General features: G+C 40.1%; 1 protein-coding gene across 3 annotated transcripts; it reads left to right on the top strand.

The window, feature by feature from the left end:
- Positions 1 to 1,393: 1,393 nt before the first annotated feature.
- gsdmeb (gasdermin Eb) lies at positions 1,394 to 27,268 on the top strand. 3 transcript variants are annotated; one of them, XM_055659359.1, is made up of 11 exons: positions 1,423 to 1,547; positions 1,780 to 1,895; positions 7,450 to 7,681; positions 9,355 to 9,547; positions 9,913 to 10,084; positions 13,942 to 14,062; positions 16,390 to 16,572; positions 19,733 to 19,860; positions 21,216 to 21,411; positions 25,055 to 25,128; positions 26,308 to 27,268. In XM_055659359.1, the coding sequence occupies exons 3-11, from the start codon at positions 7,471 to 7,473 to the stop codon at positions 26,566 to 26,568; spliced, it is 1,539 nt and encodes a 512-aa protein (XP_055515334.1). In that variant the 5' UTR covers positions 1,423 to 1,547; positions 1,780 to 1,895; positions 7,450 to 7,470; the 3' UTR covers positions 26,569 to 27,268. The 3 variants fall into 3 exon arrangements, with proteins under 3 accessions (XP_055515324.1, XP_055515334.1, XP_055515341.1); XM_055659349.1 differs by lacking the exon at positions 1,780 to 1,895 and having other exon boundaries at positions 1,394 to 1,547; XM_055659366.1 differs by lacking the exons at positions 1,423 to 1,547; positions 1,780 to 1,895 and adding an exon at positions 1,658 to 1,693.

The following is a 27,268-nucleotide window of genomic DNA, read 5'->3' as shown; positions in this document are numbered from 1 at the left end:
TTGTCGGTGCCCTGCACATGGCAACTCATTGCATAATTTTTGCATGGTATACAAAGCAAAACAAATCACTGTGACATGTCACGTGGTAATAAAATATTCATTTATATAGCTTCTCTCTTTTGAGTGAACTCAATCCCTGAGCTTTTACTGAATTTCGCGGGAGAGTATTCCAAAAGATCACGATAAAAATTCTTATAGTTTTCTGTGCTGATCTACTCTTGATTCTGACACCGTGACTGCTTGTTTTGGACTTTCCCACCAGGACAACGTCCTTATTGCATCCAATCTCCCCTAATTCTTCTGAATTCCAAACCACATCTAATGAATATGAAGTGCAGTCTCGCCAAAGGCCAAAAACACTTGTAGTAAACGACTTATCTCCAGTATTTAAATCCTCCTGCATAAAACAGCCAACGTGGTGCCCTTCCTAAATGCTTGCTTTCCCTGTGTTGACTTTCACTGGTTTATGTACAGGGGCTTTCAACGATTAGAATTACTCAATCTACTCCTTTCTGCGCCGTCAATGAAAACGTTTGCACATGATATTGCACCTGCCAAAATAAGGAAGTGGTTTTGTGAGCAAGCAGATAAACTGCTTAACAAGGATGCTGGTTTAATCCGAAGATAGACACAAAAAGCTGGAGAAGGGTCTCGACCCGAAACGTCGCCCATTCCAGATAGGCTGCCTGTCCCGCTGAGTTACTCCAGCTATCATAGAAAATGCTTGACAGTTTAAGTGGAAATGATCAGGGGATGCAGCTTCCTCAAGCATTCACACGGGATCGGGTTGGTTTCTCAATCTCCTGAATGCTGTCCCTGGGAATGCACTTTATATTTCCCTCTTTCTCTCTCGAGCTGCACGGGAAATAGAGGGTTTGGTCCTTTCAAAGCTTTGCCTGAGAGGCAGCTTTCCCTCCACCCGCTGGGGTTCTGGCTGCAGTGTAAATATAATTCCCACTGGCTCCAGGTAATAATAATAATAATAATAATGGATGGGATTTATATATAGCGCCTTTCTAGATACTCAAGGCGCTTGACCATTGACTAGGTAGCATTCCTACAAATTACATGTAGAATCTCGGGTGGAATTGGAAGCGGAGTTTTACGTTAATCATCAGAGGCTGTGGTATAGTTTCGGCGGTAAACTTGTTCCACTTCTTTGTATCTCCTCTGTCATTTGCTCTTGCCTGCCTGCTTGCCTTTTTGCAATTGCCGAAGGCACAGAGCGCAAGATCGGCAGCAACAAGTCGCCGTTACGGCAAATGTGGTCACATCTCCCCATCACATGTCAATGTTGGGTCTTCCTCTTCTCCTCCTCCCCACTCCCCACCCCCCACCAACAAGACGCTGTTGTTTTCCGATGAATTAACTGATTTAGCATCTGTTTGGCTGACTGCCAGGGGCGGTAGCGAGTTGTCTATCCTATCCCACCCCCGCTCGATCGCCCCATCACTAGAGGACATAAGCGGCAGCTGGAGGGACTTGTCGGCCGCCGGTTCTGGCGCTCACTGCCCCGCTCTGTCCGTCGGTGTCGCCCGCCGCCTGAGGTGAGCTCTCCCCCCTTGCCTCTCCCTCCCACCCCCATCCCGGCCTCCCTCTCCCTCCCCCTCTGTCTTTGCTTATCCGCGGTCTGTGAGTCTGTGAGTCTCTCGGGGTGCGGTTGGATTGGGTGCGATGAGCCAACGACTTGTGGGCAAGTAGTATCAATATCTGGTCGCAGTAGCAACACCCCTGTCTGCTCCACTTAATTCACGTCTTCGGTTTTGTTTTCAATCTTAGTCAACGTTTGCTGAAAGAAAGACGATGGAACCGCGCCCAGAGCCGGGTGCATCTTACACGGCCTGCAGTTGAAAATGAGTCATCGTCTTAAATAGAATTCGCCTGTCGTCTCCCTGGTTTGTAATTGCAAAGCAGTGACACATTTCTCCAACGTATTGTTACAGGCAGTTGAAGGCAGAGTGAGGTTACGGAGACAACTGGAATGTAGAGAGGCTATTTTGATTTGCGCCGAGATTCAGGAAAGAGCTGGAGTTCAGCTTGATTTAGCAATGTTACAAAATTTTGAGATCTTAAAAATCAAGTCTGCAATTTATCCCATCAGATAAAGCATAAAAATCAGTTTAATTTGACACCTAATTCACTTTCATATCGTCAGTATTAAAAAGGTTATGGCCATTTTCATACTCTGAAATTAGCATCTTGGTCCCTATTGCTTTTCCTTTGACTTAACTCAAAAGCTGTGATTGAGGACAGTCTACAAAAGTGTTATGCCTGAATGGCGGCATTGAAGCAAATGGAGCAAAGTGTAATTAGACTTAGAAGATATGCCATATAAGAAAGAATCGGCCATTTGGAATTTTGAATGTGCTTCGCTAATTGATCGAGATAATGGGTGAATGTCCATCTCAACACCATTTTCCTGAACCATTCCCATATCTTGTTTCCCTTAAGGTTCACTTCCTGTTATATAGCAAACAGGAAGTTCCTCAGTTGGGCAGAAAGTGTTTGCGGGTTAATTTTGTTCACAGTTCTCGCTTCTCTGATTTTATGAAATGTGGTTTGTTAATTCTGTTTATGAAACAGGAAAGTAGTTATTTTGGGATAAGACTGAGGACATTGTTAATTGGTGGGGAAACTATGCAAATGAATGTGTGCTCATGGTTTATTATGTTTAATGAAATAAATGTCTAACCGTGCGACTGTTTTACAAAGTTTAGAATGAACAACTTTGAGATTGTATAATGTCCAGGCTTGTATCTAGGCATGATCTTACTATATGTATTGTAGATGAATCATTGGAAGAGTATCATATTGTATTCATTATGACAAGTTATGTGCATGTGGTCCTCGCATATCATTTTATAGTTCTGTTCTTTTTCCTTATTCATTTATTGGGGATTGTGGTGTTACTGGCAAAGTTGGCATTTATTGCCAAACTCTAATTGCTCTTGATGAGATGTGTATGTTGATTAGAACTATCCTTGAATAGCTACAGTTCTTCTGATGAACGTACTCCCATAGTGGTGTTAGGTACGGAGTTCCAGGATTGAGACCAAAGAACAATGATATATTTCCAGAACACCACAGTGTGTGCCTTGATGCGGAATGGTCATCTGTTCTCGCGTATCTTTTTCTTGGTGGAAGAGGGTGCAAGTTTGGCACGTGCTTTTAGAGTAGCCTAGATTAGTAACTTGGATAGAGAGTACATACAGTAATGCAGTAATTCTCTGTCAGTGGTGGAAGATATGATTTGTTAGTGTAGCCAACTGGATACAAATCAAGCAGGCTGCTTTCTCCTGGATGGTGTTGAGCTTCTTGCAGGTTGAAGAGGCACTCGTCTGAGCAAGTGGCAAGTGTTCTCTCACACCTGTGATTGGTATGCCCCTGTCCCAGTTAGGAAACCTGAACGGAAACCTCTGGGGACTTTGCGCCCCACCCAAGGTTTCCGTGCGGTTCCCGGAGGTTTTTGTCAGTCTCCAGAGGTTTCCGTTCAGGTTTCTTAAGTGGGACAGGGGCTGTACTTTGTAAAACCTGGTGAAAACCTTTAAATGGTCAGGACGTGAGACACTATTCTAGAATACCCAGATTGACTTGCTTTTCTAGTCAATGCTTATGTTGTTGCACTTGGTGATGATAATGGTACTGATAATCAGGAGTATGTGGTTTGACTTGTTGGTCATTTTATGGCACTTTTCTGGCTTAATTTGTTAATTTCCACTTTTCAGCCGCGCCCGAATGTGGTCAACATCTTGTTGTATAGTTGCATGGACTGCTTTATTTGCAAAGGCATGGTGAATGGATTGAACATTGCACAATTATCAGTGAACATCCCCATTTTTGACCTGATGTTGGAAGGAAGGTTATTCGTGAAAGAGTGGAAGATCATTAGGCCTTAGAAGCTGCCCAGAGGCAGCATCCCTGTAGAAGACAGATAGGCAATTTGTCTATGATTAAGCTAAGACTGTGGTGAGGTCTGGAGCAGAGTGATCCTGGCAACCTCCAAACAGTACCATAGATGCTGCCTCACCCGTTGAGTTTCTCCAGCATTTTTGTCTACAATTTTGTCAAGCATCTGCAGTTCCTTCTTAAACAAAGAGTAGGCTATTGGTGAACTGGTGTATTTGATAACATGCCAAAATCTTCTGTGTTTTTGATGATTGAGAGCAAGTTGGTTGGACAGCAATTAGCTGGATTAGATTCATCATGATTTTTGTAAACAGGTCACACCTGGGTAGTGTTTTTCCATCCTTGGGTACATGTCAGTGGTGTAACTGTATTGGAACATCTTGACCAATGGTGCAACTCATGCAAGAACATAGCTCTAAAGTACTGTAGCTGAGATGATATCTGGACCCATAGCCACTGCTACACACTGTGTTCTCAGTTGCATATGGATATCACATGAAGTGGGTCAGATTGGCAGAAGACTGGCTTCTACAATGGTGGGGATGGTGATTAGCATTTATGACAACAACTGTTTTCCATCTGAGTGTTTTATATGTTATTTTTTTTATTTCTCGGTAGCGGTTTGAATGCCAGAAAAATGTTGGAAATTGAAATCCATTTTCTGAGTTTCTAGACAACATTAGCTGAAGTGTTAATTTGTGGCCTCCCGGCACTGCTTTGACTATACTGGTTCAGAGGCATACCTTGCTTGTGTGGTATGCACGGCGACCCGGTATTGGAGATTGGCAATAAATTATGGCCACATCTTTGACATTACGTAAATAGCTTAAAAAAATAGTCCATATCTGTTTTGTTTTTTTGCATCCCCTAACACATTGGCCTTAATGCTTTAGGATAATTAATCTATTTAATCATCATTACTTGTACTCAAAGAGCTGCCATAGATTAAGCATGATTTTTTAACATCCTTGTTGCTATAATGTACAGTTACTTTTGAAGGGACTTGTTATTGGAAATACTTATTGAAAACAAGAGATACCATTGCCAAGGGAAACTGTCACGTAATTCACTTGAAATAACACAAAATCCATTACTTTGTTTTGGCAAAAAAAAAGATATAATTAATGCAATTAACATTGTATACAATTTGATCTTGAAGTAGCTATTTTAAATCACTGCGTTTTCTTAATATATATAAAAATCATAATGCATGGAATTGGTCTATTCTGTAAATGAATTGGTCTATTCTGTAAATGTTTATAACTTAGTAAGTTTAGTAAGCTTTAAATAATAACATCATATTTTATGTCCTGTGTCATATAATTTTCTACAGTGGTAAGATGTAATCCATGGATAATTACCCTACCTATTTTTAATGTACAACTGGAAACCCGACTGCAAGAACTATTTTGAACAAGTAAAATAGAACACTGGCTGGATTAGATTTTTCAGACTGATTGTAACATGGTGAAAATCCAGGCTGGATCTAAAATAAATGAATTTAAAATTGAAATCCACTCAAAATTTAAAAAAAAAATTTAAATTCTGCATATTACATCCAAATGAACATGTTTGAAGAAACATATTTCATGCTTTAAAAATAGAAATACCATACTCGATAGTGTCACATAATAAGTTGCCTGTGGAATAAATGAGGCAGTCATAGCAAGGAGAGAAAATTGGCTGAAGGGTGAAAAAATAGAGCACAGTAGAAAATTGTTGCTTGTTAGACTGGATGTGGGCGAAGTGGGACTGAGGGTGGATTTGGAATTGGAGTATTGCTTTGCTGAAAGCATATTAATGATAGTGTACAAGGCACAATTTGTAAAAATGATAGATGGGGGGGGGCAGAATGGACTGTGAGGATGATTACATACTTCAAGGAGATAGATTCAGGGTGGTGGAATGAATGTTTGGTGGCAAATTAGATTTACTGCTAAAAAGCATGGAATCAGAAAAGAGCACAGATATTTGGGCAGATATGTGCCAAAATCATTGGCACTAGCAGGACTGGTTGAGCAAGTTTGTTTTATTTTATAGTGTGCAAATAGCTTTAGAGGGTGCAGAAGAGATTATGTTTTAATTATTCCAGGAATTAAGCATTTTGTGGATAGATTGCAAAATGTGGGATTTCTCTGCAGAACTGAGGAATTTGAAAGATATCTGATAAAGTAAATTGACACTGTTCTCACTGGAACCAGATTAGGGAAATTTAGAAAGATAATTGACAAATGAAGCTAAAGTGATGTATGTAGCAATTTTCTTCATCAGTGAGGGGTTAGCATCTGGAATGTACTGCACATTGCAATAGTCAGGGCAAATTCATTTCCAATGTTCACGAACAAGCTGAATAAGTATATAAAAATAAATATGGGAGAAGGAGGGGGACTGTGACATGTTAGATTAATCTTACATTGCTACTTTGTAATTCACATCATATACCCTATCACTTTTGTGTCTCTCCTTCACTTGCAGCCTTTTCTCTGCATTTTTGAATTAATTAAGTCCCTTTTTTAAAGAGTTATGAAAAACTGATTGTTTTGACACAATTTTAAAATATTTTAAAAGACAATTGGACAGGTACATGGATAGGAAAGATTAGAGGGATATGGGTCATACGTGGGAAGTTTAGACTAGCATAGATGGGGCATCTTGGTCAGCAAAGGCAGGTTCGGCTTTAGGGCCTGTTTCTGTGCTGTATGATGCGATGACACGGTAATCCTCTTTGTCTCTCTGTCTCCACAGATGCTGCCTGACCAGCTGCGTATTTCCAACATTTAATTGAAATATTATTGTACATCTGAACAATGTAATGCTGTAGAGTTTTCAGAGCAACAATTTTCAGCTGCTTTTGTTGAAAGAGTACTGTCATATCTACATATTGATGAGTGCTTTATTAGTTCTCACATATACACTGCTACACATTGTTACAGAAATTAGCCGAAGAGGCCTAGTTCTATCTGCTGTGGGGAAAAAAGACTGACAATCACAGATCGTTTCTTGTTTCAAACAGAAGCGTACTTATTCAGTCAATCTTCTGCAGGAGGGAGAGGGATTCCATTACCATGTTGGTACTGCCCAAACACACACTATTTGTACAAAACGGCTTGTTTATGCACATCTTTAAAATAAGATGCTACAATTTCAGCAATATACACAAATTTAGCATAATCTCTTAACCAATTCAAAGCAGGAAGGTACATGGTTAGACCCTCTGATCCTCATTTACCTCAAAGACCCCCTACCTCTGGTCATTATCTGATCTTAAAACATTCCTCCAATTCAATCAAATAGTATTTGATTATTATCCACGTCCCTTACAAAGGTCTTTGCAGCCAAATTTTCACTGGCGATCCTAAATGTTTTGGGACCAAGTTTATGGCACTTTTCTCTCTTTTCTACCTGCAGATGTTGCGAAAGTCTCCCCGTCTGGAGTCAACAGGTCCATCGTATATATATCTTTTCTATGCATATTTCCATGTATATTGATGTTCAAGAATAAATGTCTTAATCACTGTCTACTAACTGATGTTTATTTCATAGGTTTACGATTAATACTTCAAAATGTTTGCAAAGGCAACCAGCAGCTTTGTAAAGCAGATTGACAGCAACGGTGACTTGATTCCAGTCAGCAGCCTGAATGATTCTGATAAGCTGCAACTTTTGAGCTTGGTCACCAAGAAGAAGAAGGGATGGTTCTGGCAGAAGCCAAAATATCGCCCTTCTTCATTTACCCTCCAAGAGATATTGACTGGTGATGCACTCATCAAACCTGGTATGGAACTTTTGGTTATTAGGTTGTGTTATGTGTGTGTGTGTGTGTGTGTGTGTGTGTGTGTGGGGGGGGGGCGGTGGGGCTGAAACAAGGCTTTCTGTCTCCCCCTTCGGGGGAATGCGACTTTCTTGTCGTATCCCCCTTCTCTTCCCCCCCCGTCTGAGCTGAGGCCTAATGGCGGAGCTTTCTGTCTCCCCCCTGCGGGGGACCTGCGACTTTTTTGTCGTATCCCCCTTCTCTTCCCCCCAACCCGAGCTGAGGCCATCTTCGAGCGGAGCGGCGGCCTCCAACCTGCGGACCGACCTCGAGGCTCCGGTGAGGGTCGAGCCAGCGCGGGGCCAAGACGAGGCTGGCTGTCTTCGAGCTGCGGCGGCTTTCGGGCAGCGGCACAAATCGGCGCTCCGGTGAGGGTCGATGGCGCGGGGCTGGAAGGTGCTCCCGTGTGGGCGGCCTGGCTCCAGGCTGGAAGGCGCTCCCGTGGGGGCGGCCCGGTGCGGGGCTGAGACGCTCCCGTGTGGGCGGCCCGGTGCGGGGCGGAGACGGTGCTCCAGTGGCTGAGGCGGCGTTCTGGCGGCGGTGATCTGAATCCGGTGCTCGGCCACGGGCCAGTGGATGACATCGTCGGGAGCTCGCGGGTCACAGGTTGAAGCCTGTTTTCCGGAGCTCCCGTGGCAACAACTGCATCCGCTGGATTGGAGGGCGGCAGCTTCGACCACCCCCGGGCCCACGGAGCTTGAACCGCGGGACTGACTTACCATCGCCCGGTGGGGTATCGCCTCAGCGCAGAGGGAGAAGAGGAGGGAAGAGACTGCAGACCTATGACTTTTGCCACCATCACAGTGAGGAGGTGCTTGGTGAACTCACTGTGGTGGATGTTAATTTGTGTTTATTGTGTGTTGTTTATTATTACATGTATGGCTGCAGGCAACGACATTTCGTTCACAATGAAAGGTCTGAATGACAAATAAAGGATTCAATTCAATTCAATCTCACTGTGGGCACTCTCTCTTCTGCCTTCTCCCATCAGGCAAGAGGTACAGAAGTTTGAAAGCGCACACCTCCAGATTCAGGGAATATTTCTTCCTAGCTGTTATCAGGCAACTAAATGGTCCTCTCATCAGTGAGAGCATGGTCATCTAACCTGTACCTCATTGGAGACCTTTGAACTATCTGTGATTGGACTTTTTCCATACTTTACCTCGTACTAAATAATGTACCCTACATCCTTTATCTCTGCACTGTGGGTGGCTTGATTGTACTAATATATAGTATTTTTCTTTGATTGGAGAGCATGCAAACAAAAGCTTTTCACTGTACCTCAGTACATGTGACAATAATAAACAAAACTAAACTAAAAATTCGCTGTCTCAACATTGTTGACCAGTCCTCTCTTCGTGCCCTGAAATAATAAATAAAGTTGATTTTCTGCATTTAGAAATGTTATGCGATATCTGATCATATTGTTATGAATTTAAACACAAGAAAGAGATATCAGACCTCAGTAGAGCAATTGCCTTAAATACTGTTGACGAGATAATTTATCAGATGCCCGTAGAACAATTTCCTTAGTACTGTTGATTTAAAACAAGCTGGGAACTTGGCCCATGTCGGGAATTGTTAATTGTTCTCAATGTGCTTTCAATCATTGTACTGAAAAGGTTTTTGTTTTGCAGCTGTCACTGACTCCGTCTTTCTCAAGTATGAAGGAAAATTTGGAGACAAGGATGAGGCAAGTGCAGAAACTCAGTTTGCCCATTTAAGCTTCAGCCTGGAAGGTCAAGATACGGTTGAACTAGAATCTTCATTTGGAAACCTGAAGAAACAGGAATTTGATTTGCAGCAGCTTTTGAAAGTAACTGAGAAAAGGTAAAGGTAATAATATTACCCTGAGTCATGTTTGTGTTTGTATGAAATCGACACAGTGGGAAACTGAGTCAAAGAATTGGCTTAACATTTCACCTGAGATCAATATCTGTGGTGGAACAACACTCCCCAAGCACTGCATGGCAGTTTCAGATTCTGGAATAAGTCTTTAACCTGTCGCCTCTAACCTCACCAAGAGTGCTATCCGCAGGTCATAGTTAATTTGGGTAGCACAGTTGACAGTCTGGCTGAGCCGTAAGCAAGCACGTTCTTGAACAAGTCTCTATCAAAGGCTTTCTGGTGCTATTTTGTCTGTAAAGATTTGTGTCATTGAAACATTCATCCTATCTTCTTGTTTATGTTCCCAGGACTATACATTTGAATCACCCCTTTGTCCAACAAGTTTGTGAGAAAAGAAATGAAATTCTCTGTCTAGTAAATGAAAAGGTTATCACATCCCAAAAATGTTCTATTTCCGAACACACCCAGATTGAAGAAAAGTGTGGTGGCACAATGGGACTCAAAACAAAAATATTAAAGGTATGTTGATTAAAGTGTGTTTATTTTTGTTGTTACCTGATCAACTTGAGTATATTGGATGCATTGTACTTCCATTAGCTAGCAATGCTATAGAGATCTATCAGTATATGCAGCAGTAGGTCAGGTCGTTTCCACCTCCATGCCTGTGCAGTGGAATGCTAAAGTTGGGAACATGTTTGAGAGAATGAATGATACTTTATTGTCACATGTGACAAATCACAGTGATATTCTTGGTTTTGCATAACCAAGGAAATAGCAGCGAGAAGCGAGCATGACCGGAGTGGACTTTGATGATATTAGCTGTCTTCTCCAGCCAGTAGATCCTTTTATTTGTGGGGAAGTTAACACCCATGATGGACTGGGCCACCACTTTCTGCAGCTTCTTGTTTTGAAGCAAATTGCTGAGCCAGTCGGGTGTTCTCCACAGAAAACGTCTAGAAGCTCAATAGAGTATTTGGTGACATGCCAAACCTACGCAAACATCTGAGGAAGTATAAGTATAGGTGGGCTTTCTTTGTGCTGGGCCCTGGGCAGATCCTTAGTGATGTGTAAGTCCAGGAACTTGAGGCTGCTGGCTCTCTCTACCACCTTCCTACCAATGAAGTCCAGTATGTGGTTTATTTGCCTTTTTCTTCCTGAAGCTTTTGGTTTTACTAACATTGAGCTCCCTCTTGTACTCTGACTTGTATAACTTCTTATTCAGTGGTATCATTAGCATAGTTAAAGATGGTGTTGGAGCTGTGCCTGCCTAGACAGTCGTGGGTGAAGAGAGTGTGGAGCAGGGAACTGAGTGCTCAACCTGCCGTGTTTCTGTGCTGTTGGTTGGTGACGAGGAGGATTGTTTCCAATTGGTACTAATTATGGTCTACTGATGAGGAAATTGACGATCCTTTGCTTAGGAAGGAGCAGAGACCCAATTGTGTGAGTTTGACAATGAGTTTGGATTTATGGTGCCGAGCTGTAGTTGAAGATCCACAACAGGTCGACAACAAATGTGATCTCACTGGCTGTCCCACTCTGTACTTGACAACCTGGACAACAAGAACACACATGTTAGGCTAACACATGTGTTCTTGTTGTGCAAGTCATCCTGTGCAGAGTGGAGAGCCAGTGGATCATGTCTACTGTCAATCTGGCAAATGGTAGAAGGGCCGAAGGGCCGAATGGCCGACTCCTGCATCTATTTTCTATGTCCTGTTCAGTACTGAGGCAGGAGATTATTTGCTTTAAAACCAAACTCTCCAAGTACTATGGACATGACTGCCAATGTATTGAAGTTGTTGAGGTATGTTACCTTGCTCCTTTTGAGCACCTGTATTATGGATGAACATTTAAAGTAGGTGGAGGCATTAGACCATAGTAGTTAGAGGTTGAAGATGCCCATGAAAACTCCAGCCAATTCATCTGCATGGGTTTTGAGAATGTGGCCAGTTAAACTATTAGGGCTGGACGCATTGCTAAGGTTTATTATTGTCACGTGTACCAAGATACAGTGAAAAGTTTTGTTTGTGAGCTATCTTTTAGTTTGGTTTAGAGATACTGCGCGGAAACAGGCCCTTTAGCCCACCGATTCTGCACTAACCAGCGATCCCCGCACGTTAATATTACCCTACGCACAGTCGGGATGATTTTACATTCATACCAACCAATTAATCTACAAACCTGTACATCTTTGAAGCGCGGGAGGAAACTGAAGATTTTGAAGAAAACCCATGCAGGTCAAGGGGAGATTGTACAAACTCCATATAGACGAGCACCTGTAGTTGGGATCAAACCCGGGTCGTTGGCGCTGTAAGCGTAATAGCTCAACCGCTATGCTGCCATGATTATCTAGTCAATCGTATTGTACACAAGTACAATCAAGTCATAAACAAATACAACAGGTCGCACATAATGAAAAATACAAGTGTGCAGACCAACGTTCACCCCCATTAAGATCTTCTGACATCAGCCTCGGGGACAGGATTGTTGGGGGCTGTGGGGCCTGAGAAGGTACATCATTGTTCTCCATTTGGAAGTCAGCATAGAAAACATTGGGCCAGTCTGGGGATGATGCATTTTTGTTATTTGAGTTACTCGGTTTCATATTGAAGGAAGAAATTGCATCAAACCTTGCTCCAATTGCTGAGCATTGATCTGAGACTCTAATTTAGGTTGGATGCGTCTCTCTGCATTTACCATAGCCTGCAGGAGTTCCTATTGGTTGGCGGCGCGACTCATCACTGCGTTGCAGCGGCCCCTTCAAACCTGTCTGTCTTTTTTTTTTTTGTAGCTCTAGTTAAATGGAGAGACCTCGTGGATTTTTTATTTTTAAATGTGTAAGGGCATTGTTGCAAAAAAAAAGTATAATAAATCTCTTCCCTGTCCGGGAGACCCGACTTTTCCCTGTCGGGTCTCCGTTGTCGTTGGGGCCTAGCACCGTGGAGCGGCCTCCAACCTGAACGACCCGGGGGCTCGGGAGACTGCGGAGCTGCGGAGCTGCGGAGCTGTGGACTACTCACCAATTTGGAGCTGGCCGGCCTCGAATATTAGACTTTGTCGGATTGTAAAAATATGACTCGAAAATGCAGGAAACTCGACTCCTGGGGCTCGGAGGCTCCAGCAACGCAAAAGAGCAGGTCTCGGTGGACTGGGAAGCAGAGATTTAAAGCTCGCGGGTCTGGGAGGAGAGAGAGAGACCGCTTCCCGGTGTCTCCCACAACGCAACGCATTAACTAAAATTGTCGCGGGGTTGGAACTCTCCTTCAAAATTCCAGATGAATGGTCATCTGACCTGAAACATTAAACAGTTTCGCTTTTCCATAGCCGGGGCCTCCAACATTGTGACTTTCAGACCGGGAGCGGGGCCGTAAATCGCCCGGCACGGCAGCTAAAATGGCCGTGGGGCCTTCATCATCATTTCTTACCTGCCCGCCTGGGGCTTGACGACATCGGGAGAGACTAAGGAGAACTGGGGAGAGAAAAGAGATTGCCTTCCATCACAGTGGCTTCACTGTGATGGATGTTTGTGTGAATTTAATTATGTGTATGTCTGTAAGGACAGTGTCTTTGTTTGTATGGCTGTGGAAACAACATTTCGTTTGAGTCTCACTGGGGCTCAAATGATAATAAATTTGTATTGTATTGTACCTGGACCACTTGTGCGACTCTGGATCACTGCCTCAGTCAAAATCTTCAAACCTGGCAATTATCAAGGATTGAATGTAGCTCTGTTAAGCCATGGAGAGACCTCGCCCTGGATATTTTAGTTGGGGGAAGGGCATTGTTGCAAAAAAAAGTATAATACAATCACTCCAATTAGGGATCTGCCGTTTCTGGTCATCCGGTGAAAAAAGACAGCCGCTTACACATTGGAAGATGATCAGTGACAGAATACTGCAACTTCAAAGCCTTTTCATGATTAATGTGCATTAGTAAGTTGTAATCCATTGAATAATTTGCAATTTGGAATTCTTCCAAAGTCGAATATTAGACTTTGTCGCTGATTGTAAAAATATAAACAGAAAATACAGGAAACTCAGACTGACAGGCAGCATCTGTGGAAAGAGAAAAGAGCCTGAGACTCTTTGTCAAAACTGGGAAGCAGAGATTTATAAAAAATAATTGTAGTTTCAAAGAATGGTGTGGGTGTCTCCCACAACCTTCATTAACTAAAATTACACTTTTTAACTCTCCTTCATAATTCTGATGAATGGTCTCTGACCTGAAACATTAACTGTTTCTCTTTCCATAGATGCTGCCTGACACCCCAAGTGATTCCAGTATTTTTATTTTTTTTACTTTTGGAATTCAGCACCTGCAGCTATTTTTGTTCTGCTTTGCCTTCACAGAACACTTTACCCTGTTTTGTTTTGTAGGTTTCAGTTGACGACAATGGTTCTATAACTAAGGACGCTGATGTTGTGTTGGAGATCCCACCTTGCACTGTCATTGCGTACAGCGTTACAGAGCTTTTGATAAACCAGAACGGGCACTTTGGTATGTAGTGGCCATTAAGATTTTAGTTTACAAATATAATAAAGGACAGAAAATGCCAGAGATATTCAGCCACTCGGGCACCACTTATAGACAATAGGTGCAGGAGTAGGCTATTCGGCCCTTCGAGCCAAAGTCCACGCCATTCAATGTGATAAATGGCACCCAGGTCATCCCGGCATCTGTAGTCCCGTTCCAGCCTCTTCTCCCCATCCATCCCCTGACTCGGGGCTTCTTTAAGAGCCCTAGTCGCCGCTCTCTCTTGAAAGTATCCAGAAAACCGGTCCCACCGCCCTGTGAGGCAGAGAATTCTACACTCTGTTGTGAAAAGTGTTTCCTCGTCAACGTTCTAAATGGCTTACCCCTAATACTGTGGCCTCTGGTTCTGGACTGCCCCAACATCGGGAACATGTTTCCTGCCTCTAGCATGTCCAAACCCTAAACAATCTTATATGTTTCAATAAGATCCCCTCTCATCCTTCTAAACTCCAGAGTGTACAAGCCCAGCCACTCCATTCTCTCAGCATATGACAGTCCCGCCATCCCGGGAATTAACCTTGTAAACCTACGCTGCACTCCCTCAAAAGCAAGAATGTCCTTCCTCAAATTAGGGGACCAAAACTGCACACAATACTCCAGGTGTAGTCTCACCAGGGCCCTGTACAACTGCAGAAGGACCTCTTTGCTCCTATACTCGACTCCTCTTGTTATATGGAGAACGCAAAATAAAAATTTCAGGTCAATGACCCATTCAACAAAACAGAAAAAGTGAGAACACAAACATGTTTCGATTTATAGTAGTGAGGAAGTGATGAGAAAAAAAGAGAATGTCTGTGAAAGGTGCAATGTGGAGAATCTGAATTAGTGCCACCTCAGAGAGGGTGATGCAGTTGATCATGTGACATTACTATAGTTTTATTCCTCTTGCTTCTCTGCATCTTGTTGTCTCACCTTAGTTGCTCTGATAATGTCACATTCCAGAAATGTTAATTCTGTTTCATCACCCATCAAAGTTGTGTCTCTTCACCTTTTAATTCAGAATTACAGCATCTGCACTGTTTTTTTTGGTTTAACAAAACTATTTCAACTGGTGTTTTAGTTGGCAAACAGTTAATTGTGTTTTTCGATTCGTGATTTTAAAGGTGTTACCCTTGCTCAAGTGAAATAATAACGGGGGAACTGGTCAACCATGTAATTAGCCAAAGAGTGGTCGAGTATTGAATTCTCAATCATAAGCTGCTAACGACAGTTAAATTATTTTTAAGTAATTACTAAATCTTAGACAGATTCTGAAAAATATGAGATTTCTTTATTCTTATGAATTTCTTTGTTCCTATTGTGGATCATTTGGAATTCTCTCCCACAGAGGTCACTGGAGAAAATCTGACTGAAATGAATAAATAACTAATGTAGACAACAATAGGAATCCTTAAATGAGCAGATACAAGGGACTGCCTGGCCCTCTGTCGTTGTTGTGCATGAAGCAAAAATTCTATAGTTATATAGAAAGTTCACAAGGACAAGAGAGATGATGCAATCAAAATTTATTCCCTTAAATCAACAGGTTATTAGATGTTGGAATGTACAACAATAATATTTATGATGAATTGAAAGCCAGTTGGAATTGTATTTATCTGTCTGTCATAGAGTCAGTCATACAGTGTGGAAACAGGTCCTTCAGCCCAACTTGCCCACATTGACCAACACCCAATCTACACTAGTCCCACCTGCCTGCATTAGGCCCATATCCCTCTACATCTATTGTGTCCATGTAACTGTCAAAATGTTTCTTAAATATTGCAATAGTACCTACCTCAACTACCTCCCCCGTGAGCTTGTTCCATACACCCACTACCATTTGTGTGAAAAGGTTACCTCTCAGGTTGCTATTAAATCTTTTCTCCCCTCACCTTAAACCCATGTCCTCTGGTTCTTGATTACCTTATTCTGGGTAAAACCCAATCTATTCCTCTCATGATTAGGTACCCCTTCTGTAAGATCACCCTTCGTCCTCGTGCACTCCTAGGAATACAGCCCTATGCTGCTCAACCTCTCCTATAGCTCAGTCCCGGCAACATCCTGGTAAATCTACTCTGAACCCTTGCAAGCTTTCCTATAACATGCTGACCAAACAAAATTTGCCTTTATTTAAGCACAGAACTAAAAAAGCAATCTGAACATCATCGTACAAACACAATATCTTAGCTGTTTACAGTTAGGTTGTATTGTTATATAATATTATAAACTTGTGCTATTATTTAAAATTGGTTGTTGTAAACTTTATCTAGTGTTGTTGTTTTCTGTAACCGTTATCATTGTTTTCATTCTAGAGCTCTGCCTGCTTTCAGAGAAATGTGGAGGTTTTGATAAAGCCCTTCTAGGGAAAAATAAAGGAGGTTGTGCAAGTACTGTATGTTCTCCTTTAAGCTGTGTTGATGGAGCCCATAAATGCCAGCCGTCTGCACTTGAGATGGATGTCCCAAGTGAAACTTCACTCATAATTTTAAAACCAGGTAATTGAGCATCTATGGTTTAAGATAAATGGGTGGTGCAGTAGTAGAGCTTACAGTGCCACAGACCTGGGTTTGATCCTGTCTGCACAGAGTTTTGTATGTTCTCCCTGTGACCACATGGGTTTTCTCCAGGTGCTCCGGATTCCTCCCACACTCAAAAGATATACAGGTTTGTAGGTGAATTGGCTTTGGTAAAATTGTAAATTGTCCCTAGTGTGAGGGATAGCATTTGTGTGCTGGGATCGCTGGTTGACGTGGACCCAGTAGGGCCGAAGAACCCGTTTCCTTGGTCTATCTCTGAAGTGTAAAAGCCTTTAAACCATGAATTGTAGCACAGACCTTTCTGTCAGCGGCAACATTTAGCAAATTCTTCTTGACTTTAAGATATCAGTAAATATTTTGTTACTGAAACCATGATAAACTATGGATACATTGGTGCCTTCCCCCTCTTGATTGTCCATATGGTGCTGGTGTTTTGTCATTTTTGGACAAACTTTACTCTTGTTCTTTTTATGAATTGTATTCATTGTCTGTATCTGTGCTCTCATTGTCTGGCGCGCATCATGTTCTAATTCAATTTTATGTTTCTGCTGTTGGTATTGAACTATGCACAATCTCAAGTGTCCTTTCTCATTGGGTGTCTTTTGTTGCTTCCTATTTATTATTTTTACCCAATCCCTCTATTTTCAGACTTGCCAATTCCTGGTTTCCCTAAATGACACATCACATTTTAATCTTGTATACCTCAAGTTAAATTCATCTTCCTTTGTATAATCAAGCCTTGCATTGCTAGCTTCCAATCTATTCTCCTGTTTGTCAATCTATACTTCATGCGCTCTCATTACTTGGGCCTTATCAGCTGCTTGTATTTTCCATGTCTTTTTGTCAGGTCGTCTTCTTGTGCTGTTTTGGGTTAGGACCCTTCTTCAGATTGAAGAACTGACAAGCTTTTGTCTTGGGATCCTTCTTCGATCAGACCAAAAACCCAGTCCATTCACAGATGCTGCCTGACCCGCAGAGTTCCTCCAGCAATTAGTTTTTTACCTTAATGATTTGATCACCTAATTCCTTGCAAGCTTTTGCTGCTTCATGCACAATACCACTATATTTCAATCATTTTCAATCTCTGCCCATTTTGATTCCTCCTATCTGTGCATGACATCACAGTTGCCCATATTAAATTCTCCTGCCAAATCTTTGCCCGCTCAACTTATTTCTTGGTGCAGAGTTCAAATATCCTTTTCCAACATGCCCTCACACCTATTCTTATGTCATGCGCATGTGTGGATGCCTTTCACTCGGCCAAATCATCATAAAATAGTTTGCAGATTATTTGAGGGCAAAGAGTGACCTTTGGGGGAACACTAACAAATCTTTCTAGTCTGAGAAAATACATATATTGTGACTTTTTGTACATGATTTCAATAGCAACATATTTACCCTTGCCCCTCCGCCCAAACTATGAGCTCTTCACTTGTTAGGAATGTTACAAAATTTTGAGATTTTAAAAATCAAGTCTTTAATTTATCCCATCAGATAAAGCATAACAATAAGTTTAATTTGACACCTAATTCACTTTCATATCTTCAGTATTAAAAACGTCATGGCCATTTTCATACTCGGAAATTGGCATCTTGTTCCTTATTGCTTTTTCATTGACAACACAAAAGCTGTGATCGAGAACATTTAAAGGCCGATAACTTTCTTAAAATTTAAGAGAACTGAAAGAATTTTTCAGTTATTATAGATTGAAGCATTCTGAAACAAATATGAAATAATCTTACTTAGATGACTTGAAATTAAAGCATATAATTAGTTACCTAATTGTAGCTAATTACAAAATTAAATTACTAGATCTAAACATCTATCCATTTCTTAAGAATAGATTAACATTTTTAAATAGCCTAAAGTGTCCAAATAACATTCACACAATAATTCAGAATATAACATAACTTTTAAATCTCATTGTCATGGGTTTATAGGCCAAATGGAAGGAATTTAATGTTTAATACCTGTAAATGAATGGCCATTTAAATCGGCTTGCGAGTGGGTTTTACTGGAACGGGACCATTTAGAACGTTCAGATGCAGTGAATTTATACCACCATATCTGCAGCAAATACACTGCCGGTTCTTCCCCGGGGGAAATCCCCGTTTCGCAACGTAAAATGTGAATTAAATACAACTTAAGCAACACTTTTATACATAAAAATAAACTACTTTCTTTTACCTGGTCCTGCATAAAATCCGTCCCAGTTGTCGGCATTGACGGCTTCAGAAGCTGCTTTTAAAATCATTCCAGCCATTAACTTGTCGGGTGAATTTTTTTTTTTAAAAACACACAGAACGGCCGTAGGACAAATAAATAACAAATATAATTCAGGACCAGGTCGGGGAAAAAGCCCTGTTTTAACCCCGCCCCCCCTTCAAACGCGCCAAAATTGCGCACATGGCCAGTGGTAGAATTACAGCACCGCTGAAGGTAAGTTTTGTAACATACCTACTACACTTGTGCCTTTTATTCAGCGTTTTATAAAATGTCTTCTGGAAGTCCCAATACACCTCTACAGGTTCCTGTTAATCAACTTTTCTTAATGTATCCCCTCAACATTCTAGTCATTTTTGTCAAACTTGATTTCTTTTTCAAAAACCATGTTTGTTGGGGTTTGATTGCATTAAGCTTTTTTGAATGATTAGCTACTTTCTTCATTAATTATAGATCAGATTCTTCCCAATAACAGATATTGTTAATTGGCAGTAGTGTCCTACTTTTTGTTTTCCTCCCTTCTTGAAAAAATGACATCACATTTCTCGTTTTCCAATCTGTTGGTACCTTCAGGAAACTCGCTTTTGGAAAAACTTTATCTGGACAGTTACTTCAGTGCTCTGTTACTGTTCTCAGGGCAGAGTCCAGCAGAGGAGTGGGCAGTCTTTCATCCCAGCATCTGATCAGCACCTCATCTCTGACCTCCACATTTCAATGTGCTGGCATGGAGGTCAGAGACATGATGTAGAATTTTATAGTTCTTTATATAGAGCTGCGGTCCTCTTAAATTGTAGTGTGCACTGTATTCCACAGCATTTGTGAACGAAGTGCATGTTGTCGCTACACGCTGACACATCATTAAATCACCAGCAATTATATTTTCAATGCATTACAGCAATTGAAGAGGCGAATCAACAGTTTCAGCCATTCCATGAACTTGCAGAGGAAAAGTGTCAGCAACTCTTCAGACTTTACTGTGAATTCTTGTATCATGAAGAAGTGATTTCTTTTCTTGAAAATGCTGTAAGTAAATTTTGCTCAAAAGTGTTCTTTTGTATGAAGGACAAGGGGTCACAGCTTAAGGATAAGGGGGGGAATCCTTTAAAACCGAGATGAGAAGCACTTTTTTCACACAGAGAGTGGTGAATCTCTGGAACTCTCTGCCACAGAGGGTAGTTGAGGCCAGTTCATTGGCTATATTTAAGAGGGAGTTAGATGTGGCCCTTGTGGCTAAGGGGATCAGAGGGTATGGAGAGAAGGCAGGTACGGGATACTGAGTTGGATAATCAGCCATGATCATATTGAATGGCGGTGCAGGCTCGAAGGGCCGAATGGCCTACTCCTGCACCTAATGTGTATGTTTATGTAATGCTGAGGTTTGGTAGTGGAGAATGTGCCTCTAAATGGACAGGACAATAATAATCTCGCCAAATGCTTCTCATTGACACCAATGAAGTGACTAGTCAATTGTGTCCCCAACCCATACCCATCTGCTGTTTTGTTTTAAGAAATATAAATGGTTTCTCTCTCTCTCTCTCTTATTTGGTATCGTGCTAGATAAACAGAGTGCACAGTTGTCAAGTGGTTAAATGGGATAAAATGCCCACCCAATTTCATGTCTGGAACTGAATATATAATCTAAATAGAGTATATTCGTCACTTGCAGCAAGCATGATTCTTCTCACCACTACCTCCAAATATCACACCGTGGCAATCTGAATGATTGAATATTGAGAAACCAAGTTACTCACTCGATATTATTCAACATCTTGTATTCCTTCCATTGAGTGTCAACAAAGGTACTAGCTTCAGGAAAGATAGTACAAATGAACTTCCACCAAGGCAAATATTGATTTTTATTGCATATGTTTTCAGACTAAATTATTCAGTGCTCGTAATTTGAGCGGTGATGAACAAGCTCAAGGACCGCTCCAGCTGACTGTTCCTCAACAGTTACTGAATGCTGGACTAGTTTGTGAAGGCCCTATCTGAACACGATTGGTAGATACTGATCTACAGCAGACACTATTATTGATCAAACACCTTGAACAATAAAGTGTCATTGGTCTGCTTGGAACCAGCTTATGGCACTATAATATTCTGTACATTTCATTTTAACAACATAAACAAAGATTGCCTTAAGGAATGATCTTGTCTAATGCTTGGAGTTAAGCTTAAACTTTTCATATTCACACCTTGCCCTTCATTTCTCTTCCTGTGTTGTATTGACTTAACCTAGTCCATTGTGTTTGCAAGTCTTGGAACAGATTGCACTGGAACAACTGACTGAAGCCTGTCCCTGCATTTAAATGTTATCAAATGTACATCCCAAACAATTTAGCTTGGAACGTGATTTTTGTTTTGTGCATGTTTTACAGCTTGATGAGCTTTCTTCAGCAGAACAGCCAAATCTGCTTGGACTACAGGAACTGGATTCAACGCAAGCACAGAGGGTCAAGGAACTGCTGCAGATGTTAGGCTACAGCTGCCCAAATGAAGAGGGCTCTTTGAAAAAAGATATCACAACACCAGAGATATTAACAGCAGCATTCTACCTTGTCAGTGCTCTAGCTGGTAAGAGGATATAACGTTTCCTGCTTGGAAGGGTTTTGAAATATTAATTAAGAATAAATTCATTTTCAGAATAAGTGCTTTGTCCAACATAATTTCCTGTGATGCCTGCAGGCATTATCTGCCTAGAAATTAGCTGAATCTCCAGTGAAAAAAACAAATATCCATTTTTTTGTGTTCAGGCTGCAGAGGGAGAACTCTGCAAAAAAATTAATATAATTTTAATGCAATAATTAAGATTCTTATCCATTATCTACAATTTAAATTGAAGAAGATACACATGACATCAGGCAGCAATGTAGAGCGAAGAACAGTTAATGTTTCAGGTGTTCATTCAATAGAATCTAAAATTAGCTGAGAGGTTATCCCCCCCCCCCCCTGATAAATTGCTTGCACTGAATTTGAAACTTTTCTTTTAAGGAAAGTACGGAACTAGTAATTTTTTTTTTTACCAAAAGCTACGGAATGTAGCTACGAATGTAGCCCTAATGTGGCTAAGATGCTTATCTTAAGGTGGCTATCACTAACTGCATTAATTTTAGCTGTAGTTTTTTTTCTTTTTCAACCTTTTACACATTACTAATACAATTTTTTACTACTTCTACCTTATAATATATTATATTTTGTATCTGGAGTGGACTTACATATTTTATTTAGGGAGATATGTTTGGATGGAAAACAGACGAGACTTAAAATTCATCTACCTGATGTTCGAGTATAAGGTAGGGTTGAGTGTGCTGAGCCATCTGCTCTAACCACTCTAATCACAAGATGCAAGACGTGAATAGGAAAATTGGGGGTGAAGGAATTAAATTCTGTAGTTGGAATGTTAAGGGAATTAATTAACCTATTAAGAGAGGCAAAGTGTTAGCTCATTTAAAATCATTGAAAGCAGATATAATATTTCTCCAGGAGACACACCTGAAAAAGGAAGCACAACATAGATTGAAAGCAAAATGGATTGCTAAAGCGTACCACTCCTCATTCTCACATAAATCTAGAGGGGTTGCAATATTAATTCGTAAAGGTATATCCTTTAAACATATATCAACGATAGAAGATATTGAAGGCAGATATATTGTAATAATAGGGGAGTTATACTCAAAAAAGGTGACTTTCCTCAATGTGTATGGACCAAATTTTGATAGCCTCCTGTTTTTTAAGAGAATACTTAACAATATCCCGGAATGTACACAACAAAACGTAATAATCGGTGGAGACTTAAATTGTACATTGGATGCTTATTTGGATAGATCATCAACTCAAAGAAAACTAAAATCCCAATCAAGTGAATTTCTAAACTCGTATATTAATACTACCAACATTAAGGATGTTTGGAGAATTGAACACCCATCGGGTCGAGAATATTCATTTTACTCACCAGTACATAAAACCTACTCAAGGACAGATTATTATTTAGTAGTCTCAAAACTTATCCCATTTACCTATAACTCGCAATATCATAATATCATAATCTCAGACCATGCTCCACTAACATTTATGATTAAACTAAATGGAATGGTAGAGACACAGTCACAATGGAGACTTAATCCCCAAATCTTAAAAGAAAAGTTATGTAATGAATACCTCGTAAAACAGATTAATATGCTTTTTGAGGCTAATGATAGCCCTGAAATCTCTGCTTCCCTTCTTTGGGAAACATTTAAAGCATTTGTGCGAGGAGCATTAATCTCTTCTCAATCATTTCTTAACAGAGAGAAGAGGGCCAAACAACAAAAATTGGAAATGGAAATAAGGCAATTAGACATAGAAAATGCAGCAGCACCATCCATGATAAAACACAATAAAATTGCAGTACTGAAATATAAATTGAACAAGATATACTCAGACCAAGTTACAAAACTTTATCAACATACAAAACAACTAAATTTTGAATTTGGTGATAAACCACAAAAACTATTAGCGCGACAACTTCGTAAACTGGACGGGGAAAAAACAATTTACAAAATTAGAACAGACAAGGGAGAAACACTAACACTGCCTAAAGATATTAATGATAGATTTTTACAATACTATCAAAAATTGGACTCGTCTAAAATGACAGAACAATCAGCAGGAATGGAAACATTTCTACAGAAATGTAAGCTTGTGGGTTTAGATCAGAAAGAGAGAGAATCACTAGGTACTGAAATTATGATAAAAGACATCGAAGAGTCAATTAAATCTTTAAAAAACGGAAAGGCTGCAGGTCCTGATGGTCTAAGCTCTGAATTTTATAAACAATGTTATGATCTGGTTTCTCCACGCCTACAGACACTGTACAAATACGCTTACACTCAACAGAAACTCCCAGAAACTCTAAATGAATCTACAATCATACTCATACCAAAAATGGATAAGGATCTTGAAGACCCAGGTTCATATAGAGCAATAGCCCTTTTAAATACTGATCAGAAAATACTAACTAAAATTCTATCTCATAGATTGAGCTTAGTGATTAACAAATTAACTACACCCCGACCAAACAGGTTTTATTCCAAAAAGTTTTTCATTTTATAATCTGAGAAGACTATTCAATATTATATACTCCAATAGAATTCCTAATGCAGATCTAGCAATTATTTTGTTAGATGCTGAAAAAGCATTTGACCAGGTAGAATGGCCATATTTATTTTCGGTGATGGAAAAATTTCAATTGGGAGAGAAGTACTGTACATGGGTTATATTGTTAAAATTAATAATACTTGGACTATCAGAGCAAAGTTTAACACTCACAACAAGCCAAAGAAATTTCCTCGACTACAGTATAATAACCGGGAAAAAATTAATATTAAAATTTTGGAAAGGCTCTATGACCCCCACAATTAAAATGTGGATTGTGGACATGTCGGAGACCCTATATCTAGAAAGAATTAGACTTGTCTTAATGGACAAACAAGAACTTTTTGATAAAATATGGGCTCCATTCATTAATTATCTGACGGGATAGATTGGCCCAGCACGAAATCCCAACTGAAACTTGAACTCGGGATTAGATGAAAAGTTTTTTGATAATTGTAACATTTTTCTCTCTTTCTCTCTTTTTCTATATAAAAAAAAACACTAGAAGCAGAAGTAATCGACAATTGAAAATTTTAATAATATATGACTGATGTATATGAAATTTTTTTTTTTACTATAATATGTAATTATACTTTATAATATGTCTACTTCTAATAAAAAATATTATTTAAAAAAAAATTTAAAAAAAAAGATAGGTACATGGAGAGGACAGGTTTGGAGGGAAATTGTCCAAACACAGGCACGTTGGACAAATGTAGCAGGGACATGTTGGCCGGTGTGGGCGTTGGGTCGAAGGGCCTGTTTCCACGGTGCATGACTCTAGGATTAGCACTTTGTTTAACTTCAGTTTTTAAATATGTAATATTTTGCTTTTGTCACCATCTGTCAGAACCAGTGAATCTTTGGCTAGATACTTCATGCTGATCATCATTATTTAATTTATTTTCAATGTTTAGATCTATCAGACTACTTTGCAGCCAAATTATTTAGAATAGATTAATCACAACCTTTTGTTTAGCATTTTCTTAAAATAGTCTTTAACATTGCAAGGTAAATTAATTAAAGTTACAGCTCCATTAGTGTTTAAATAGCTTAAAGCAACCATACCTTCTCATTTGTTTAGGAATGTCTGAAGAAAGTCTTGCAGTCTTGGGTATTTGCTGTGAAACTCAAATTCTTCCAACTTTGCATTATTTGGTAAGTCATAAATGATGGTGCGCATGTCTTCTTTTCCAGTGCTTTTATCTTATCGTGTACTGTCCCCTTCAAATGCCTCCCTAGTACAAATTTGGGTATCGTATAAATGATGCTAAATGGATTAGACGTACCATTTCTTCTCAGTTGTGAACATGTTATTTTCACGAAGTATTGCTCACCCTGCCCTGTAGCAACTATTCAACTATATGACTAGGAGAAACAAATTAGAACAATGTTGTTTGAAAAATCTAGCAGGCATCATCAGGCACCCAAGATTAAACTTTACATTCTAGGACATCTGAGATGTACTCTTTTGTGAACGTTGTTTTTCCCCCTTCTGTCACAGATGGATCCCTTACAGAACAAGGATAGAGTTCCCCTGGTCCTCTCTTTCACCCCACCAGTCACAGCGTCCAACACTTTTGTCACCTGCAAAGTGTTCCAACCACTTCTCATCTTCCCATCACCACCATTTTTTTTTTTTTTACTTCTGCAGAGACCGCTCCCCTGCAACTCCTCCCTTCCCACCCACACCACCGCCTCCCCATGTACTTTCCTTTGCAACTGCAGAAAAGGCAACACCTGGCCTTGTATCTCCTTCCTTGCCATTCCAGGTGAGATAGATATTCATGTGCACCTCATCTACTGTATCCAGTGTTCCCGATGTGGTCTCCTATACATCGGCGAGACCAAGTGTAGATTCGGTGACAGTTTCGCTGAGCACTTGCACCCTATCTGCATAATCTATAACCATATTAACTCCTCTTCCCTTTCCTACACTGGCCATTCTGTCCTGGGCTGTCTCCCTCGCTGCAGTGAGCCAACATGCAAAATGGAGAATAGCACCTCATATTTTGCTTGGGTGGCTTACAACCCAATGGTATGAAGATTGAAATTGTCCAATATTAGGTAATGGTCTGCTGAGTTACTCCTGCACTCATCTGAATGCTGAAATAATGCAGAAAATGCAAAGGCCATATTTTATTATGTTTGTTTAGGGTCACTTTTCATTAACTAACCACTTTCGACTGTAAGAAATGCTTTGTCAAGGACTACAATTCATGCTAACTGACATTGTGCAAGGATCAGTACATTATTTTGATTTTCGCCATCCTGTTCCGTGTAAGATTTTGGGTGAAATAAAGCAAGCTGATTTCAGATAATATGTCCTCTTTACAGATTAATAATGTCCCTGATGATGGAATTGTTCCTGTTGATAATCCAAACATGCTGCCCCTGCAAGAAGAGGACAACTTCTACATAGCTCACCGGCTATTTGCATTATCAAATATTTGCCTTGAAGTCAGAGAAACAGCAATCAAAGTTATAACCGATGATCAACCTGGTATGGCTCCTGTGCTTCTCTGCATAGTTCTGCAAGGATTTGCCATCCTGAGTGGAATCAAAAGGAATACGAGTGATCCAAAGACGCAGACTTGAAAAACATTTAAGAGGAGCTTCACCACATTTAATAATTTAGGGACATTCAATATAGTTGAGGCATTCTTTGGATAACTTGGATATGATTAATATTCAAGGGGTAGATGAAAGGATTACAGTAGTCCTGAATTATAATTGAGATGCACATTATATACAGTTCATAATATTTTCATCCTTCAGGAAATTGTAGAAGAGTAATGTTTAGTTTGATGTGAAAAGATTAGGAATTGTGGATGAGTGTTGTAGAATTGTCAGCAAGGAAAAGCATCTTGAATGGGAAAACTATGTTGATTTATGACAAGAAATTAGTTTAGAATTGTCTGGCATGAAATTCCATGTGCTTTGCTCCACATTCAAACATTCAGAGCATTGGCTTTCTCACAGATTTCCGAGAAATCTAAGCTTGGACCAATATAATCTTTAGTTGAAAATCTTAAAGGTTAATCATCTGAATATTCCATGTTAAGATTCAGCTAAAACAAAACTCAATTCTATTTTTAGATGTAATTTTATTAGAAAAAAGTGTATTTACTAATGTGGATTTCTATGAAATGTTTAGTAGAATTTACAAGTAAAGATTCATTTGCTATTATGAATAATGCATGTTATACTCTAAAATCTGTTAATTTTATTAAAGCACTAATTTTGACATCTCAAATATTAATTTGTTAACTATGACAATAAAAGCTATAATTTTGAA

The sequence above is a fragment of the Leucoraja erinacea genome, chromosome 2 (genome assembly GCF_028641065.1).
Source record: "Leucoraja erinacea ecotype New England chromosome 2, Leri_hhj_1, whole genome shotgun sequence".
NCBI lineage: Eukaryota > Metazoa > Chordata > Chondrichthyes > Rajiformes > Rajidae > Leucoraja > Leucoraja erinaceus.
Note: the sequence above shows the minus strand (reverse complement) of the source record. Positions and strands in the feature narration are given on the sequence as shown.